This window comes from Panthera onca, chromosome C1, assembly GCF_046562875.1.
Source record: "Panthera onca isolate mPanOnc1 chromosome C1, mPanOnc1 haplotype 2, whole genome shotgun sequence".
Lineage (NCBI taxonomy): Eukaryota > Metazoa > Chordata > Mammalia > Carnivora > Felidae > Panthera > Panthera onca.
The window spans coordinates 95,875,658-95,893,888 of record NC_138346.1 but is presented as its reverse complement, the minus strand read 5'-3'; the positions used below and the strand labels follow the sequence as shown (position 1 = coordinate 95,893,888).

At 40.5% G+C, this 18,231-nt stretch overlaps 1 protein-coding gene across 7 annotated transcripts in view; it reads left to right on the top strand.

The window, feature by feature from the left end:
* The window catches only part of MGAT5 (alpha-1,6-mannosylglycoprotein 6-beta-N-acetylglucosaminyltransferase), a 345,968-nt gene that overhangs the window by 205,987 nt on the left and 121,750 nt on the right, over window positions 1-18,231 (top strand). For all 7 annotated transcript variants that reach the window (XM_060622680.3, XM_060622679.3, XM_060622681.3 and 4 more), the window contains 3 exons: window positions 9,633-9,704; window positions 11,858-12,019; window positions 15,393-15,562. In XM_060622680.3, the coding sequence (XP_060478663.1) occupies window positions 9,633-9,704; window positions 11,858-12,019; window positions 15,393-15,562 (404 nt within the window). The remainder of the gene's footprint in view (window positions 1-9,632; window positions 9,705-11,857; window positions 12,020-15,392; window positions 15,563-18,231) is intronic.

Here is an 18,231-nt window from a genome sequence, read left to right as displayed (position 1 = left end):
TGACTGTTTTGGTTGTGGGAGAAAACCTGAATGAAAAAACATAAGTAACATTTTGGGACAGGTCAGGGAGTTCTTTAAAAATATCACTAGACTGTTGCCTGAGAATACCAACACATACCTTTTAAACGTGTAACCATTTGAGATGGGAAATCCCCTTTCTGTGAGATAATATTTCTTGGCAGTAAAGCAGGTAGCAGAAATTTATGATCTTCTTCTTTCTACTTTTTGAGCTCAGCCTTTACTGGTACCTTTTTCATCCGTGTGTTTTCACTGCTCTTATTACCTGAATTCTAACGCATCCTTAGAAAATTGATTTTTTTAAAACAGTTCCTGAGTCTACAGCTCAGTGTTTGTCAGTCACCTTAACAGATCTGTTGGTTCTGTGGGCTCAGACTCCCCCACACTCCTCCAGGCTTATCTTCTTGGTGACGCCTCCTGTTGGTAAGTTTCACATACGACATCATTTGTGCTTAGAATTCTTGCTCTGCCTGCTGCCTTAACAAAAATTAGAAGGGAAAATTCCAAGACTGGCAAACCCCACACCAACACCCCTTGGCTCCTTCCTTGAAACCCATGTGTCAGACAGGGCTTCAGTGCAGTCGCCTCCAATTTGTGTTTTGCCAACTTTTCAATACTGTCTCTTGCCATTTCTATTGCATGCCAATAAAATCACTGTAAATTTTTATGTTTTGAACTTTTTTAATGTGGAAAATTTCAAACATACCAAAGAGAAGAGTATAACAAAGTCCCATGTACCTATGACTCAGTTCAGCAGTTGTCAATTCATGGCCAATTTCATTTACTCCCTCCGCTGGTCCATTATTTTGAAGCAAATCCAAAGGTCTTAGGATCTGTGAATGTTTCAAAATGCATCTTTAAGACTCCTTGGAATCCTGAATCTACTCCCAGTGTAACTGATAATAATACCATCTTATATCTAAAATTAACATAATTCCTTAATATCATATAGTCCCAGGTTAGTGTTTGCATTTTCTAGGCAGTCTTGTAAATTAAAGGTTATTTATTTGAACTGGGTTTCAAGCAGTGAGCATACATTAGAATTGTTGGTGTCTCTAAAGTCTCTTTTTAATTTTAGGTTTCCTTCCATCTCTTTCCCCATCCCCTTTTTTTTCTGTTTGTTTGTTTTGTTTTTAAGAAACTTCTTCATTTGTCTTAGTTTGTTATACTCTGAATTCTGATGATTACATCCTTGTGTCATTGTATAATCAGGTTCTCTCCCCACTTTATTTCCTGTAAATTGATAGGTAGGTCTGAGACTTGATCAGAGTCAGACTTAATTTTTTTTTTTTTTTTTTTGCAAGACTTCTCCATGGATGGTATTGTCTACTTCTCTCAGGAGGCACACAGTGCCCAGTGTCTCTGTTTTTATGATGTTAGCACCTGTTGATGGTTGGCGCCTGGGTTCATTAATTCATTAGGGGTTCCTTCTTAATATACCAGGAATACTTGATGAGGAGAGGTGACCACTCCTCTAGTATGTAGTTGCCAGGAGAGGCGGCTCATATAGGAACCATTGTGTCTCTGTTGGTTTACTAACATCTTCCATTGGGCCAGTATTTTGTTAGTATGCTTTTTGGTTTTATCATTATGAAGTCATTGATTGAAACATATTTGATATGTTCAATCTACTCCAATTATTTTCTTACTGGTTCTCAAACTGCCCTTTCTTTGGCCAATGGGAGCCAATTAATATTGTCTTCTGAATCCTTTTGACATGACTCTGATGGTTTCTAATAGTTTTTATTTATCTAGTATGACAAAACCTTCCAGATTCATCCTACACAATTTCTACCCTAGACCTGAAATTGGCCGTTTCTTCAAGAATCACTCGTTCCTGTTAGTAGGAGAGCACAGTTTGGGTGCCAGAAGCCTTCATTGCTCTCGGGTTTTGCTGGGTGCTGGGGGATATAACAATGAACAGAAAGGTGAACATTCCTCATTAAGGTTATGTTTTATAGGGGAAGACAGCCAAAAGCAAAAGTAAAATATATATCTTTTAGATTGCAATAAGTGCCGTAGAGAAAAATAAAACAGGAGAGGGTACTAAGAAGTGCTTACAAGGAATGATGGTGTCAGTTTTATTTTATTTTTTTAAGGTTTTATTTTTAAGTAATCTCTACAGCCATCGTGGGGCTTGAACTTACAACGCCAAGATCAAGAGTCACATGCTCTACCGACTGATATGAGCCAGGTGCTCTGATGGTGTCAGTTTTAGATAGACCAGTAGGGAAATGCCCTACTGAGAAGATGACAGGATGATATTTGAGCACCAATTTGAAGGAGGTGAGAGAGTAAGAGGTGCACATGTCTGGCAGAGGTGTTAAGTGGGCAGTGGCAACAATAAGTTCAAAGGTCCTGGGGTGACCATCAACATCCATTATTTTTTTTTTAATTTTTTTTTAACATTTATTTATTTTTTGAGAGACAGAGAGCATGAGCAGGGGAGGGGCAGAGAGAGAGACACACAGATTCTGAAGCCAGCTCCAGGCTCTGAGCTGTCAGCACAGAGCCCGACGTGGAGCTTGAACTCACCCACCGCAAGATCATGACCTGAGCCGGAGTTGGATGCTTAACGGACTGAGCCACCCAGGCGCCCCTAACATCCATTATTAAAAACAAGTGCGTGGAAATTAATCTCTGGGGAGATTTTTGTCTCTTGTTCACAGAAATAATGGTGTCTGGCATACATATTTATTGAATGAAATATTTTATTTAAAGGCTTTTTTAAAAAAAGGCAATAGAAGTTTTATTTGTTCTGAGTAACTTCTCCCAGCTATCACCTTTCTAACCTTGAGAAAAATGTGAAATTTGTAGCATTGAAAATCTGTTAAAACATTGAGATGTGAAGCCAGGGGTATTTCAAGCACTTATTAACAATTGAAGATAATACTCTTTCATATTAGACGTATGAGGCGTTGCAGGGGTTCAGATTGGACGGTTAGAATGGAATGGACCAGTTTTATTAGAAAGCACAGCTTTTTTTGCCCATGTTTTATTCTCACTGCCACTTTAGCATTATTTGCCTGGAACTATGCCTCAGGCAAAATTGCCTATGAACAGAGAAGAGGAACTCTACCCGCCTTTAGAATGTGACTACTTGTGTAAATTGGGTGCCTTTGGCTATCAAAGTGTAGATGCAGCCCAGTGGGTCCAGTTTGCCACTGGGCCTTGCACAGCAGGAAGCATGCCTGGGGACAGCTGGTTGGTCATAGGAAGCATGTCAGTGCGTCTCCGTGTGGTTGGCTGCAGAGGAATTCATTTGCTGCCTCTCCTGTGTGAAGGAAGATTGATGCTGCTTCTCCTGCAGTGATTTGGGATGGATTTTTGAAACTCTATGACATGCTGTCTTTAGCACCTTACTAGTTTTTGGCATGTGGAATACTTACTGTAGCTTTGGTTTAAGTTCTTACCCTTCCCTAACCACCAGAGAACTATGTTGGATTGCTCAGCCCTTGGCTCCCTCTTGCACATTGGAACTTTTTGCTGAAAACATTCCTGCCTCCCTTGATAGGGGGCAATAGTACCATATTCTAGAAAACACATGAGGCTCCAATGCCTGCCTGGATACAACTACCTATGTTGCCTATAGCTTTCCATCTCCTTCTTCTTCACTGAGATCAGGGGAAAGCCTGTGTCACCTGCCTTGGTTGTATTGTTGGAAGGTTCTCATGAAGTGATGAAAATGGGGAAATGCCACATACGTGGAAAAGCATATCCTCATGAATATCTTTAGTGCTCAAGTCATGTCTTTGAATTATTCACCACTCAAACTGTGAATATAATTTGCACAAGTAGTGAGTGTTTCAAGGGGGAAAAAAAAAGTAGAGTAAGGACACAGAGTGGCCAAGTATGTGGGTCAGGAAGGCTTCTCTGAAGAGAAGTTAGAGCATAGTGTGGAAGTAAGGGACTGACACATGGAACTCTCTGGAAGGAAGAGTGTTTCAGATGGAAAGAATAGCAAATGCCGAAGTCCTGAGGGTTACCAGGTAAAATACAGGGTACTCAATGATAGTTGAATTTTGGGTAAAGAGTAATTTTTTTAAAACTATAAGTAGGTGACAAAGACGACATAGGACATACTTGTACTTTAAAAAAATTATTATCTGAAATTTTGATTTAACTGGGTATCCTACCCCCACCCCCAATATATATACATGAATCTGGCAAGCTGTGTGAGGTAGGAATGTTCTGTTTGGACTTGCCAGGATGGTCTCATGTGTAGAGAAGGGGGAGTGAGGCAGGCACCGTAAGGATTGAGGTGAAATTCTATAGGATCTCAGTATGAATTCTGTGTTTTATTCTAAGTGCAAGGAGAAAGCCACTGAAGGGTTTGAGTTAGCGTAGGATGTGATCCAATTTAGGCTTTAAAACAATCACTCTTGCTGTACAGAACAGACGTTGGGGGCAAGAGTTGCCAGCAGGGAGCCATTCCTGCTTTCATTGCTTTTATAGCACTTGCCACACAGTAGGAGCAGAGCAAACTTGTTTTGAAGGATTTTAAAAGATTTAGGCAATAATATTTTAACATTGAAGACCGTGCTTGCAGGAGTGTAGGACACAGAGGTCTGGTTTCTGTGCACATCACGTGGGGATGAAGCACATAGGCTTTGGGGCAGGACAGATTGCATATCAGTCCTCAGCTATGGGTCCTTCCTGTTCTGTGTCTTCATCTGGCATGATAAGTGGCCTTTCCCAAGGGATTATTTGAAGACCAAATGAGGTAATCAGGTGCTTATCCTAGTGCTTGGCTCCCAGGAGAGTATAGCTTTTGTTTTTATCCTTTTTTCCCTCGCCTGTCCCCCATACACAACCATTTTGAACAAACAGTATGGCCAAAATATTAATCAGCTCAGGTGTTTCATGCAGAGGACCAGTCTGGAGAGCTAAACCACTTACTGATGTGTAGACATCTTTGACCATTTTCATTGGCATTTTGAAACTTGAGAAAGGGGAGTGAGTGGGGTAGGGAGTGGGATAGAGAAGTCTTTTTTTAAGTATATATCTTAATGAGTAAATTGATTTGATATGTCATCAGTATGACAAATGCATGTATGTATATGTGTGTGCCTATATATGTATAGTCAGTGTATTAAATGAATAGATACATAGTCAACTATATCCTTTGGATATATAACCAACTGGCCCCATAGGATGATGTAAAATTATCTTTTCCAGATCTTAGAGTTTAATCAGTCGGATTACAAGAGGTCAGTGGAGCCAACTACTTGATTTTGTAGTTGAGAACACTTAGAACCCAAGTGGTTTAAGGTTATATGCGAGTTGTTGGTAGAGCTGGGCACAGAATTCATTTTGGCTAATTCCACATTCAGGACTCTTTCCCTACTCAGCAGCTATCTGTTCTCCATGAAGGTTGACCTTTAAGGATGGCTGTAATGTGTCCCGGTCAGGGGAGAGGCAGGCCGCATTCGTCACCCACCCCTGCAGCTCACTGGTGAGCTTACCTCTGGAAGTCCCCAACCCCTTGGAGCCTTGATTTCCTCACATGTAACCTGGTGATGGTGCCTGTGTCACAGGGCTCTTCAGGGGTTCAAATGATGTAATGCATGTTAGCTTATTTGTTTTTTTCCCCAGAGACCTTCACTTATTATAAACCTTCAGTAAATGTATGCTTGTATAATGTCATTCCTTTAAAAATTATTCTATTAATAAACATTCATTATAAAAAATCATCGTGTGCAGATTAGCATAAAGAAGAAAATGAAAAGCACCCATAACACCATCATCCAGAGATAAGCTCACCTTTCTTATGCACTTTTCTCATTTAATTTTGATTGCACTTACTATCTGAAAAATACAGCATGAAATTCTATATGTCAGTGATCCATTAGAGCAAAACACTTCACATTAATCACAAGAGAAGAGGCTGTAACAGTGCCTCATCATTATTCTTTCAGAAGAGTAGAACGTTACTATAAAGAGTTATACCAGTTATGCATAAATACATGCATCTGTGTGTTAAATCTCCTATTAGTTTTTGCTGTAATCTTATTACTTCTTTTCTCTCTTGTAAGGTCTAACTCAAGGGGCACCTGGGTGGCTCAGTCGGTTAAGCATCCAACTTTGGCTCAGGTCATGATCTGGCAGTCTGTGAGTTCGAGCCCCAGGTCGGGTTTTGTGTTGACAGCTCAGAGCCTGGAGCCTGCTTCTGATTGGTTTCTCCCTCTCTCTCTCTGCCCCTCCCCTGCTCATTTTCTTTCTCTATCTCTCTCTTTCAAAAGTAAACATTAAAAAAGTAAATATATAAAATCTAACTTGAGTTGTAAATGTATCTACCAGCAATTTCTTTTTTCTTAAGTATAATGAATTGTCCATTCTACTACAGACCTTGAAAGTGAGCGTGACCTACTTGAGCCGTTGAGGGCCTTTGTTTTTATTCACATTGTGTGTGATTAAGCTGCAAAACCTTCTCAGGTCAAAGAATTTTACATCATTGGGAGGGGGCATGTCAAAAATCAAATCAGTTAATTTTGTATCTCCTCATTCCAGAAAGGTGATTTATAGGTCCCTCTCTGTGGAATACATTTTAACATTCCAAATTTCTAGCGTGGTTGGTCTTTTTCTGTTTTTCCTTCCTCTTCATTTTGTGGCCTGAAGAGAGTGTGTTAAAAAGATTGGTTCTGTGAAAGGAGTTTGCCTTCAAATTGAAGGTTATTTGAGTAATGGTTTGGCCCCTCTATTGATTTTTGTGTGCCTACTGCCATGAACTCAGGTGGTTTTCAGTTCTTAGACGTGCTGTGGTGACTTGCGGACTATCCTTGGAAATGGGCGTGAGGAAGAGCTCCCCAGTGCCCAGGAGCCAGGCAGGGGTGGGAGTGGACAGTGCCACATCCTGCGTTCCTGCTCCCAGGGCAAATACAAAATCCTGTCCCAGGGAGGGCCCCCAGGGTCACAGTTAGAAAGGTATGGCCAAAGGAATGGGTGGGAAAAGGGAGCAGGCCGATGCAGGCCCTGAGGGTTCTGAGAACAGAAGAGTTGGTAAGAATGGACTAGAAATCATCCACAGCAGGAAAGCGGTGGGCTCATGCTGGGGTCCAGCTTTCTTGGTAGGATGCCCTGCTAGGGGGTTAGACTCCTTAAACGGCCCCAGGTAAATCAGGCAGAAAACAAAATTAGGGATTAGGAGGTTGAGTTATTAGCCTTGAGCAAGATTTTCCCTGAGTGTTATTAATGACACTCTTATTTAGGAAAATGTTGCTCATTTGAAGGCTGTTTGTTTCAGTACTTAGAGTTATTGCCAGTACTGGCTTGCTTCCAATCTTGGTAATCCTCTGAGGTTTCAGGGGGGAAAAAAGTGTTTTTTTCTCCCCATGGAGAAATAGGTTTATGTATAATTTAATTATTTTGTTGGCCAGTCACCCTATCACTGTGTACAAAAACAGCAACCTTAAAACCCCACTATCTTCATTAGGTGTCAGGATGTTCATGATTGGTTTGTCCTCCATTACGAGTGAACATGTAGCAGAAAGATTCCTTGCTAAAAGCTACAATACACTGACTCCATATTCTGCACTTTCAGGGATGCCCTTGAAGCCTTGCAAAATATTACGCAGTGATTTAGAGTAACAAGAAGTGAGATGGATGATCAGTTTCAAAGAGGAATTAAAGTTTTGAATATTCTGTAGTGAAGTCATATTTCAGAAGATCACCTTGGACAGTATTTTCATCAGAGGGAGTTTTGGAAGGTTCTTTTTAGGACGGAAGAGTGAGGAGGGAATGTGTTCTCCTTTATCAGTATCTCGTCTCGCTAATCCCTCTCCTTTCGGTTGACTTTCTTTATTCATCGTCTTGTTTCATCTTTCCCTATTATGCTATTTGTGGGGAAATTTTTTACCCTGGCGTGTTGCCGTGAACATTTTGTGACTGACTTAGTGTGAGGCTGACTTCAGATCTGTGGTCTGGTTGCTCGTCATCCTTCTTGTATGAGGATGAAGCTCTCACAGTGGAAAATGCTAGCTGCGGTCCATTCGAAGCCTTCACGTTGCAAATATGCTTCTAGCAATGTTTTATTTAGTGCATTTACAAAAATTTAATTTGAATTAAATAATTCATTCTGCTCTAAGAATACAAGGTACAGATGTTTGCACTGCTGCTGGGACCAGCTGAGGCTTCATCTGCTTGCAGGCTGCTTTTCGGCTGATTTTGCCTCATTTTTCACATTTGTGGAGCTCCAGATATTGCTTCTCCTGGTGATATTGCTGTAAGGTCTCCGTAATTAGACACGGGCATCCAAGGCAAGCTAGTATTTTCGTATTTTATGAGTAGAAGCCCATTTCAGCTTTCCTCCTGGGGAGTCCTTTTGAGTCTCTGAAGTCATTCACAAATATGGTAGAGTCTAATTTTATGCCACAAGAAAAAAGAGAGAATATTGCTCTTTTCCTATCCAGGGATTCCACCCTCCCCCAAGCTTTGTTCCCCTCCACTTACTGCTTTCACTTCATTTGCAGCAGCAGATGGCTTTATGCAAATCACCCAGTTATTTTGGTCATAGTAAAAATCACCTTGCATTAAGAGCAATTTCTAGATTAGGGAAACTGCTGTGTTTATTTGAAAACACACCCAGGGCTGGAGGGCAGACCATCCCGACCGAGCCTGTGTCACTGATCTCCAAGGCAGTGGCCGTACGTGTACCTGCCTGCTCGCTGGCCCTCCGAGTGCCCCCTGCCCACTTGCTCTGTTCCTACAAGTCCATCTCACCAGAGAAAAATTGTAGAAAAAAATACTTTACATGGCTCTTTCTTAGCCATCTTTTAATAATCTCACTGCATATTTGTACGTGGGTAACGTGCCACCTTGGAATTGTATGGCCAGCAAGATTAGTCAGTGCAGTTCTCTTTTTTCTTTTATTAGAAATGGTGATTTTTGCCTACTTTTCTTCCATAACCTTTTTGAAGTAATTTCTGTAAAACCTTTTCCTCTTTCCCCCAACTCTCTCAACTTTTGTGCATTTGACAGAGCAGTCCATCTTCTAGAATGGCTCTCACAAGATTACTGAGGGTTTGTTTTTTTTTTATCCTTTTTCCTTTGATCTCTTTCTCCAATAGTTTTTACCATCTTCTTCCTTGAGATGAGATAGTGTGCAGTGAACAGCCATAAAATGAGGGAAAGCCTTGATCAATTAGCCTTAAACGATCAGCTGCTTTCCTAATTCTGAGATAAAAGATTGAGCTCCGTGCCTAAAATGCCCTGCTGTTTCCTTTCCAGACATGCCACAGCAGATAATGAATCATTCCTGCCTTCCATTCTCATTCCCCTGCAATCTCAGTCTTGTCCCTTTCTGCTGTAAGACCCCCTCTCCTTCTGGTGGAGACACGTGAGGCTTACCCGGTGAAGGAATCAGTCGCTGTGAAGTACTTTGAAGGACAGATGTAAAGTGTGGACTGTGGGCTCCACAAGACCTTTGCTATTATTGTTTCGTCTGAGGGGGCACCTGTCTCTGTACTACTAGCTGAAATCATGAATATTACTAATAGTAGTAATAACCACTTAAATGTAGTGCTCCATGTGCCAGGAAGGGTGTGTGGTGCTTTGTTCATACATGAATTCATTTCCAGGTGAACCAGCATACTTAATGTCTCCGATGTATTTTTCAGGTTGAAAACTGGTGTCCTCATTTACCTTGGAGAGCAAAAAATCCCTATGAAGAAGCTGATCATAATTCATTGGTGAGTTGGGTTGTTGGGAACTAGGCTTACAATGTGGTTCTGATGCTAAGTAATACGTGTGAAGTCTTCTAGAAATGCCAACTGTAACCTGAAATAATGGTAACCTGAAGAACTTGTATCCGCAGGCCTGTGCAAATTTGGATGGTCAAATCAGTTAAGCCGTAGTGTCTGTTTATTGAGCAATTCTCTGAGGGTTCCTGAGTGATATGCTACCCATAGGAATAAGACCTGGTGCCAGATGTGGGGGCGCTGTGTGACCTAATGAAGGTGATGGTTGAAAACAATGTCCACACCTGTGCGAATGCTGAATGACAGTCCGATGGAAATGAATGTGGAAGTGATGATTTTAGCCTTCAGGGCTTAGGACGGGTGCAAAAAGAGACAGTGTCTTTAGAGCTAAATTCCAAATGATGAGTGAGTTCATAGTAGATCAGGGAGAGGAAGGTGTATCTGATGTGCAGCAGAAAGGTGCACGTGCAAGGGTTGGTTTTCAGGGAGTAGAGCATGGTTCAGTGGACGAGGCCATAGGGGTTTGGATGAAGATGGTTTGGGGAAAGATGAGATTGAGAAGATCACGAGTGACTGTGAAAGGTTTTCTGTGCCACCCCAAAAGCTTAAGTCTTTATTCTTTAAACCAGGGATCAGCGGAGTTTTTCTGTAAAAGACCAGATGGTAGGGGCGCCTGGGTGGCTCAGTCGCTTAAGTGGCCGACTTCGGCTCAGGTCATGATCTTGCGGTCTGTGAGTTCTAGCCCTGCGTCGGGCTCTGTGCTGACAGCTCAGAGCCTGGAGCCTGCTTCGGATTCTGTGTCTCCCTCTCTCTGACCCTCCCCTGTTCATGCTGTGTCTCTCCCTGTCTCAAAAATAAATAAACGTTAAAAAAAATTTTTTTTTTTAAAAAGACCAGATGGTAAATATGTTCATCTTACCAGGCTGTAAGGTCTCTGTTGGAATGACTTAGTTCTGACCTTGAGTGCAGAGGGCAGCATAGACAGGATATAAATGAGCAGGCATGGCCATGTTCCAGTGGAACTTTAGGTTACCAAAATAGGCAGCAAGGAGGATGAGGATCTGGCCCCCAAGCCACAGTTTGCTGACCCATGCTGTAGACCGTGAGAATCTTGGGAGATGGCTGGGTCAAGGAGGGATCAGGTGAGTTTTGAGAATGAAGTGTGATGACTCCTGAGAGAGGGAGTTAGCATGTTCTACATGTTAGATGAAATAAATACAAGTGTTAATGTTTTTCTGTTATTTCAGTCACTGGTTGTATCCAACTACATTAGAAAAATGTTCTTCCTGGCTTTTAAATTATTCTGTCCTGAATTTTAAATTTTATGTTTTTATTTTTAAATTTTTTTAAATGTTTATTTATTTTTGAGAGAGAGAGAGAGACAGAGTATGAGTGGGGGAGGGGCAGAGAGAGAGGGAGACACAGAATCCGAAACAGGCTCCAGACTCTGAGCTGTCAGCACAGAGCCTGATGCAGGGCTCAAACTCACGGACCGTGAGATCATGACTTGAGCCGAAGTCGGATGCTTAACCGACTGAGCCACCCAGGTGCCCCCTGAATTTTAAATTTTATTTAGCTGTGGTAGGAAAATGGTATTCCTGGCTTTTAAAGTCCTTAGAAAATAATGAACTTTTGTTTGTTTGGGACTGGGACAAAACTGTAAGATGAGCATTTGTCCCCTGCTTAACTTTATGGACACAAGAAGGCTTTTTGGCACCCCCATAATGCCAACAAGCCTGTTATGAATTGATTTTACTTTTTCCTGGAGTCTGCTGCCTCTCAGTAGATCCAAGGGGTGATAAATTCGGGTGTGGAGAATTTCAAGGTACATCAAGCATACCATTTGTAAAAAAAAATAAAATAAAAAGGCATTGTAATATAACTCAGGGCTTTGCAATGACTGTGCTGCCTTTCTCAATTTCTAATTTTTTAATGATGTCCCTTACAGCATATCAGCAGTCAAGGGCCTTTAATTTGTAATCCTGGAGCCTTAAAGTAAAGCTGTGCAGCAGACAAGCCTCACTTTTGAAGCCCTATATTTAATTGACTATCTCTTTCAAGTTTTCAAATGTCACATCATGACAACTATTATGCTTTCTGACTTTTTATCTTCTGTTCATTTTTTATTAAATTTTTGTTTCTAGGCGGAAATCCGTACAGATTTTAATATTCTCTACAGCATGATGAAAAAGCATGAAGAATTCCGGTGGATGAGACTCCGGATCCGGCGAATGGCTGATGCATGGATCCAAGCAATCAAGTCCCTGGCAGAAAAGCAGAATCTTGAAAAGAGAAAGCGGAAGAAAGTGAGCTTCTGATTAATTCAGTTCAGTTAGATGCCAGTTTTCTTTTAAAATCGGATTTTGCTTGGAAACAAGACTAAGAGGAATGTCATGTCTCCAGTGATATTCCCTCAGGGTGAATCTGCTCAGTGTCTTGTACAGCCATTTTTGGGCTTTCCTCTCCCCAGTTAAAATAATCCTGCTTACCAGGGACCGGCACACATGTTTTTTGGGTGAAGCCAAGCAGGAATCTCTGCCTGTAAGATTTCCCTCTGAACCATCCTGACTGTCTCCTCCTGTGGCATCAGGAGACTTAACCCTCTTGGCTCTACCCAGGTACAGCCTTGGAGAGTGGGCTGTTCCATTATAACAGCAGTCTCCTGTTTGGGGTATTTGTCAGTTCTGGGGTTTGGGCAACTGGTGAGTTCCACTGCTGCTACGTTGGGTTACAGTGGGCTTATGTTCCTGAGAGAGAGAGATGCTGTCAATTAAACTAGAGGCAGTTTGTTTGAAGTTCACCAGGACTTTATTCGAAAACCTCTGGAATAACCCTGAGCGTGAAGGATTTTATACCCTGTTAGTTATAGGTTCAGTGGCCTTGGCTTTAGATTAACTGTTCAGATGACAAACAGCAGAGCAAATTAAACAGTCTTTAGTATCCGCATATAAAAATTAATTAAAAATGACTTTGGTATTCCTAATTTGGCTAATTTGATATCCTCAAGAAAAGGAAATACAGATGAACTTGCAGAACCCCAAGTCATACTTGATTGCTTCCATTTAGATTCCTTGAGTTTATGAGACAGCCGTCCAAATGTTCAGGTACCAAATAGTCCTCTGTAGAAGAGTATGAGGTCCAAATTCCAGGTGAGCTGTGAGAAATAGAGTATTTTTATATAATCCTATGCAATAATCTCTAGGATATATTGTTGGAGAAATAAATATTAGGTGGAGAAATGTGAACATTATTTTTAAAAGAAGAATTGTATATATCTGTATACCTACAAGTATACATAAAGTTTTGTACATACGCACACATGACCTATATATAATATTACATTTATGCTTCCTCATATTGTTAAAAATAGAAGGATAAACCATGAAATTAAAAATAAAGGAGATGGATAATGGTGTTGGTTACACAACATTGTAGATGTATTTAATGCCACTCACCTATACACCTAAAAATTATTAAAACGTTAAATTTTGTGTTAGCATATGTTGTACCACAATAAAAAGGGTCAAATATGGGGAAAGAGGGACTAGCATGGAGGCATAGAAACTAGACTTATCTAAACACATCTTACTTTGTAGATTTGGTGCTAGAAGCATTTTACATGGTGTAAAACAAAATTTCACTACAAGAAAACCGTACCTAAAAATTACTAGGAAAAGAAAACATGAACTGACTACATACTCAGTTTTGCAGTAAACACACGGAGAAGGGCTGTTCTTAGTGACTAGAACACAGTCAGTCAGCATTTCTGAAGGAGTATCACAAAGGACCAAAAAACTGCAAAATATTTTAAGAGTTTTACTAATTGTGTAATTGGTGATGCTGTCGATATTCTAATTGTGAATCCTTTGAGCATATTAGAATAAAGCAAAATACTTATGTTAGTATCCTTGAGAAGTGGGATTTTCAGTGTGGGAGAGAGGAAATAACATATGTAAGGTAATGTTATGTGAAGATCCTGTAATCCTGAGTTTGAAGGGGAAGTACCAGAATGAATTTATGATTTGTTTTATCCTGGAGGAGAAATAAATTTCCAGCTATGTCCATCGAAAAAGGCTATGGACACTGATCAACCAGAGTCCCCTAGGCTCCAGACCTTGAACTTTAGATATCATCTCCACTGGATGGTATAAGAGGTTCTTGGAAAAATTGTTGGTGAAGGTCTGAGACAGAAGTTGTACATGATGAGCTTGGGACACCTGTCATACCAGAGAGCAAAGTAACTCTCCAAGCCTACTAGAACTATGTCAGAAGAACTTAGAAGTCAACTTGAACAGCCTCCCATTGGCAAGAAGGGACAATGTGATAATCCATAAGGATTATAACTACGGTTTATTGAAACACATCAAATATACTTCTATCCATGATTTGATAATGACACCTTTAAAAAATTTCACTGATGGTCTTTAGAGTATGCTAAAGAGCAAATTGGTAATTTAAAAACCGGTAAGTGAAGGGCAAGAGTCAAGTATTTACCAGGCTTTTTCTATGTAAACTGTACTTCAACAGAACCAAATAGTTGATGGAGAGGGGGATGTTTTAGCTAGTAAGTACAGAAGGAGTGATAGAATATGACCATTTTGCGACCCCTGTGGATTAATGCATCTAGTTAGTGATCATCAGTAGCTGCTAACATCACCAGAGACACACGATGTCCCCACTGACGGAAGTACACAGCACTACCGATGCAGTAGTATTGCCAGAAGCATCCAATGTGAGTTTGATCAGGCCTGCAGATCTAATTACTAATTTACTATAAATACAAGGGATGGAAGAGTCTGGTGTATAATCAGCAAAATCCAAAGTGTAAGAGACTCTACTGGAAATACTACCCAGTCCCTTGGACAAATAAGTGACAACTCTCCCCACCCCCAAAGGATGGGGTTAAAGAAGCCTAAGACGTAAATGAGACAATTAACAGTTTATGTACTTTATTTGACTTCTGACTCTAAAAACTGCCCTTGGGAGAAAAAAAAAAAAAAAAAAAAAGAACAGTTGAGGAAGTATAAACATTAGCCGGAAAATGAATGATATCAAGGAATTAATAATTTTTTAGGGGTGATAGTGATGTTACCGTTATATTTTTAACTGAAGATTTTTTCCTTCTAGAGATACAAACTGAAATATTTGCAGATGAAAGGGTATCTTCTCTAGGATTTGCTTCACCATAAGCTATAGTGGTTGGGAGAAAATGAAGGGTATACATTAAATAAGATTTGCCATAAGTTAATAACTGTGAAATTTATGTGATGAGTATGTTGGAATTGACTACATTGTCCTGTCTGATTTGGGATATGTTTGAAATTTTTTATGTTAAAACCTTAAAAATATCCCAACTGTGGGGAAAAAAAAACCCAATGTTGTTAAAACGATATTTTATTGCTCTGGCTTACTCTCCATTAATTCTGATTCTCCAAATATATCCTTATTTTTCAAAACAGATTGTCCATATCTCCTATTCATAGCCATAGAAAGGGCAGTAGTGACTTTATTTCCTTCCATTTTTGGGGTACTTTCTAGAAAAATGTTATGGCACATTATTTCATTAGAACGTAAACAATACTTTAGAATTTGTTGATTGCTTTTGGTGTGTTACTATGGAGTTTGTACTCGGTTCAGTAGGAATCAATATATGCCTCTCCTTTGTTTTGTTTTTTTCAGGTCCTTGTTCACCTGGGACTCCTGACTAAGGAATCTGGATTTAAGATAGCAGAGACAGCTTTCAGTGGTGGCCCTCTTGGTGAATTAGTTCAGTGGAGTGATTTAATTACATCTCTGTACTTACTGGGCCATGACATTAGGATTTCAGCTTCACTGGCTGAGCTCAAGGAGTAAGGAGATTACTTTTCAATTTTAAAATCAGAATACAAAAAAGAAATTGTAAACTCTTAAAGCCCTCTATTAGTGTGTAATTTCTTGTGGAGGAAAATGAAAGTGATAATTCACTAAACAGGAGATAAGAAGATTATTTTCAGGAGCTAAATACATATACTGTGAAAAAGATAATATGTTTTCATTGTAGCTGCAGGCTCCAGAGGCTTCATAAATGAATGCCAGAAAATTCAAACTAAGGAGCTTATTCTTTGCTATTACAGGTGCTTCCAACATGTGCACCACAAAACATTATTGACTTTCCTAATTCCCTGTCTCTTGCTGAAATTCATACCACTCCCTACTCAACTTCAAGCTTTCTAAATCTTAAAACAGAGCAGATTCCTTTTTTATAATTTAATTTGGGTAGAATGAGTTTCTTGAAAGCTCTGATTCCATCCTTTTTTTCAGTAAAGCCAACTTTCTAGTCTGACTCTGTTCACTCTACCTGGCTTTTCTGTTTCACTGAAACCTACTTCTGGCTTTAGCCCTCTCTTAATCTCTTTTTAGATTGACACAGCTGGCTAGGCAGGAATGCTTATAGCCCCCTTCACTCCTTTTGGATAGCTGCCCACGGAGACTTTCTACCCAACAGCCAAGTGATTGTGTTGCAGTGTCAAATGTTCCAGATGAAATGCCTTGAGAGAACATTCTAGAGCTGGAAGGGTGTTAAAATATATCCCACCCTGCGTCTACTTTATTGTCCAGGGTACTGATGCCCGGAGAGGCCACATGTGTTAGGTCCAAAGTCCACACACCTGATACGTGGCAGTGTTGAGGTGAAAGCAATAATATCAGCAAGATGATACAGTGTCATATTTTAAATGAGTTCTATATGCTAAAACCATGATAAGGGCATTAGTTAGTGCAGTGTCAACAGTTATGACAACTGGAATATTGATGATGACTGGTAACAGTCAACATTTGTCAAGCACCTACTGTGCATCAGATACTGAGCATTTCATGTATTCTATATTACTCAGCCCTTAGCACAAACTTTTGGAAATAAGTGCCATTGCTTTCTGCATTTCAAAGATGAGGAAACTGAGGTTTTCAAGGTCACGTGGAAAACATGTGAGAGAGCTAGGATTTGAGTTTTATCCTATGACTGTGTTCTCGACCACTGTACTACAATGCTTCTTTCGGATCTAGATCAACCTGAGATCTTCTGAACCCCTAAACACCACCCTTGTCGCTTCCACGTGCTGCCTCCTGCTTACTTTAAAACATGTTGTATACATGACCCATGAAGTAGATGCATTCGTACATTCAGTAGTTGTTCATTAGTGCTCTCTGTGGACTAGTTCTTGCTCTGAGATGTAAGGAGATGACCAGCATGTGTTCAAGGAAATGCCAATCTTTTGGTAATCATAGCTAATATATTATATAATAATTACACTAATTGCACTGTGATTAGTACTAATTGAGGCATGAATGCTAGAATGTAAGCTAAGGGAGTGCAGAAACTGAATATTGCTCACTATGGTGTATGTGGCACCTAGAATAGTGCCTGGCACCCATTGGATGCTCGTGACTATTTACTGAGCAAATGAGAGATGGGGTGAATGAATGAATGAATGGGTGAATAAATGGAGAATGTGGGATCCCTAGGGACAAGTGCTTCCTAGGGAGATCAGAAAAGGCTTAAAAAGGGCCTACCATGCAGAGACTTAATTTGTTGGTCAAGAAGTCTATAGAGGTCTTTAAACATTGGTGATGGGACCAGATGTGTTTTATTTAAGAAGAGAATTATGGGCACAACATAGAGCAGCGGTTCCTGAATATGCCTGCACATTAGAATCACCTGGGGATCTTTATAGACTCCCAGAGCCCAGACTATGTCCCAGACTAATTAAATCACAATCTTTGGGGATAGGACACAGGCATGAGTATCTTGATGTCTCCAGGTAATGCCAATGTGCAGACAAGTTTGGGAACCCCTAAAGAGACAAGGTGGACCAGGAGTCTACCAACTCTGGCTCAGCGGGCCAAATGCAGTCCTCTGCCTGTTTTTGTTACTAAGTTTCCATGGGAACACAGCCACACAGATGGTTTGTTTATGTATTGCCTAAGACTGCTTTTATTCTATGAGGGCCGAGTTGAGGCAGAGAACATGTGGTCTGCAAAGATGAGAGGATTCACTACCTGGCTGTGTACAGAAGTATTTTCAAATTCTCGGGAAGAAATACACAGCCTCGTAAGGTCAGTAGGCCAGATGACAGGCGAAGGGTGCCTGAAGCAGTGTCAGTGTGGAGCTGCAGAGCAGAGCCCTCCTTTGAAGTAGGACCGCCATAATTCGGTGAAGGACAGTTATGCAGTGTGAGCAGGGATAAAAGGCACCAGTGATGGCTGATGTTTGGGTGAATGGCAGTGTAGTTTGGTTAGCACTTTTTTCTCCCGCATCTGAAGTTGGCATACGATCAGGTACGTGGGTGCTCTCAATGCAAGGGTGGGTTTCTATGGATGGGTGAGGAGATGGGTGGATGGAAGAAAGGGTAGTGAAAAACCATAAACCATGGTGCCAGGTATGTAATACAGTCTACTTGGAAGGAAAATTTGACACAGAAAAAAAAATAGGAAACAATATAAGACAGTATAGAAGTTTATATTGTAGCATCTAGAAATGGAC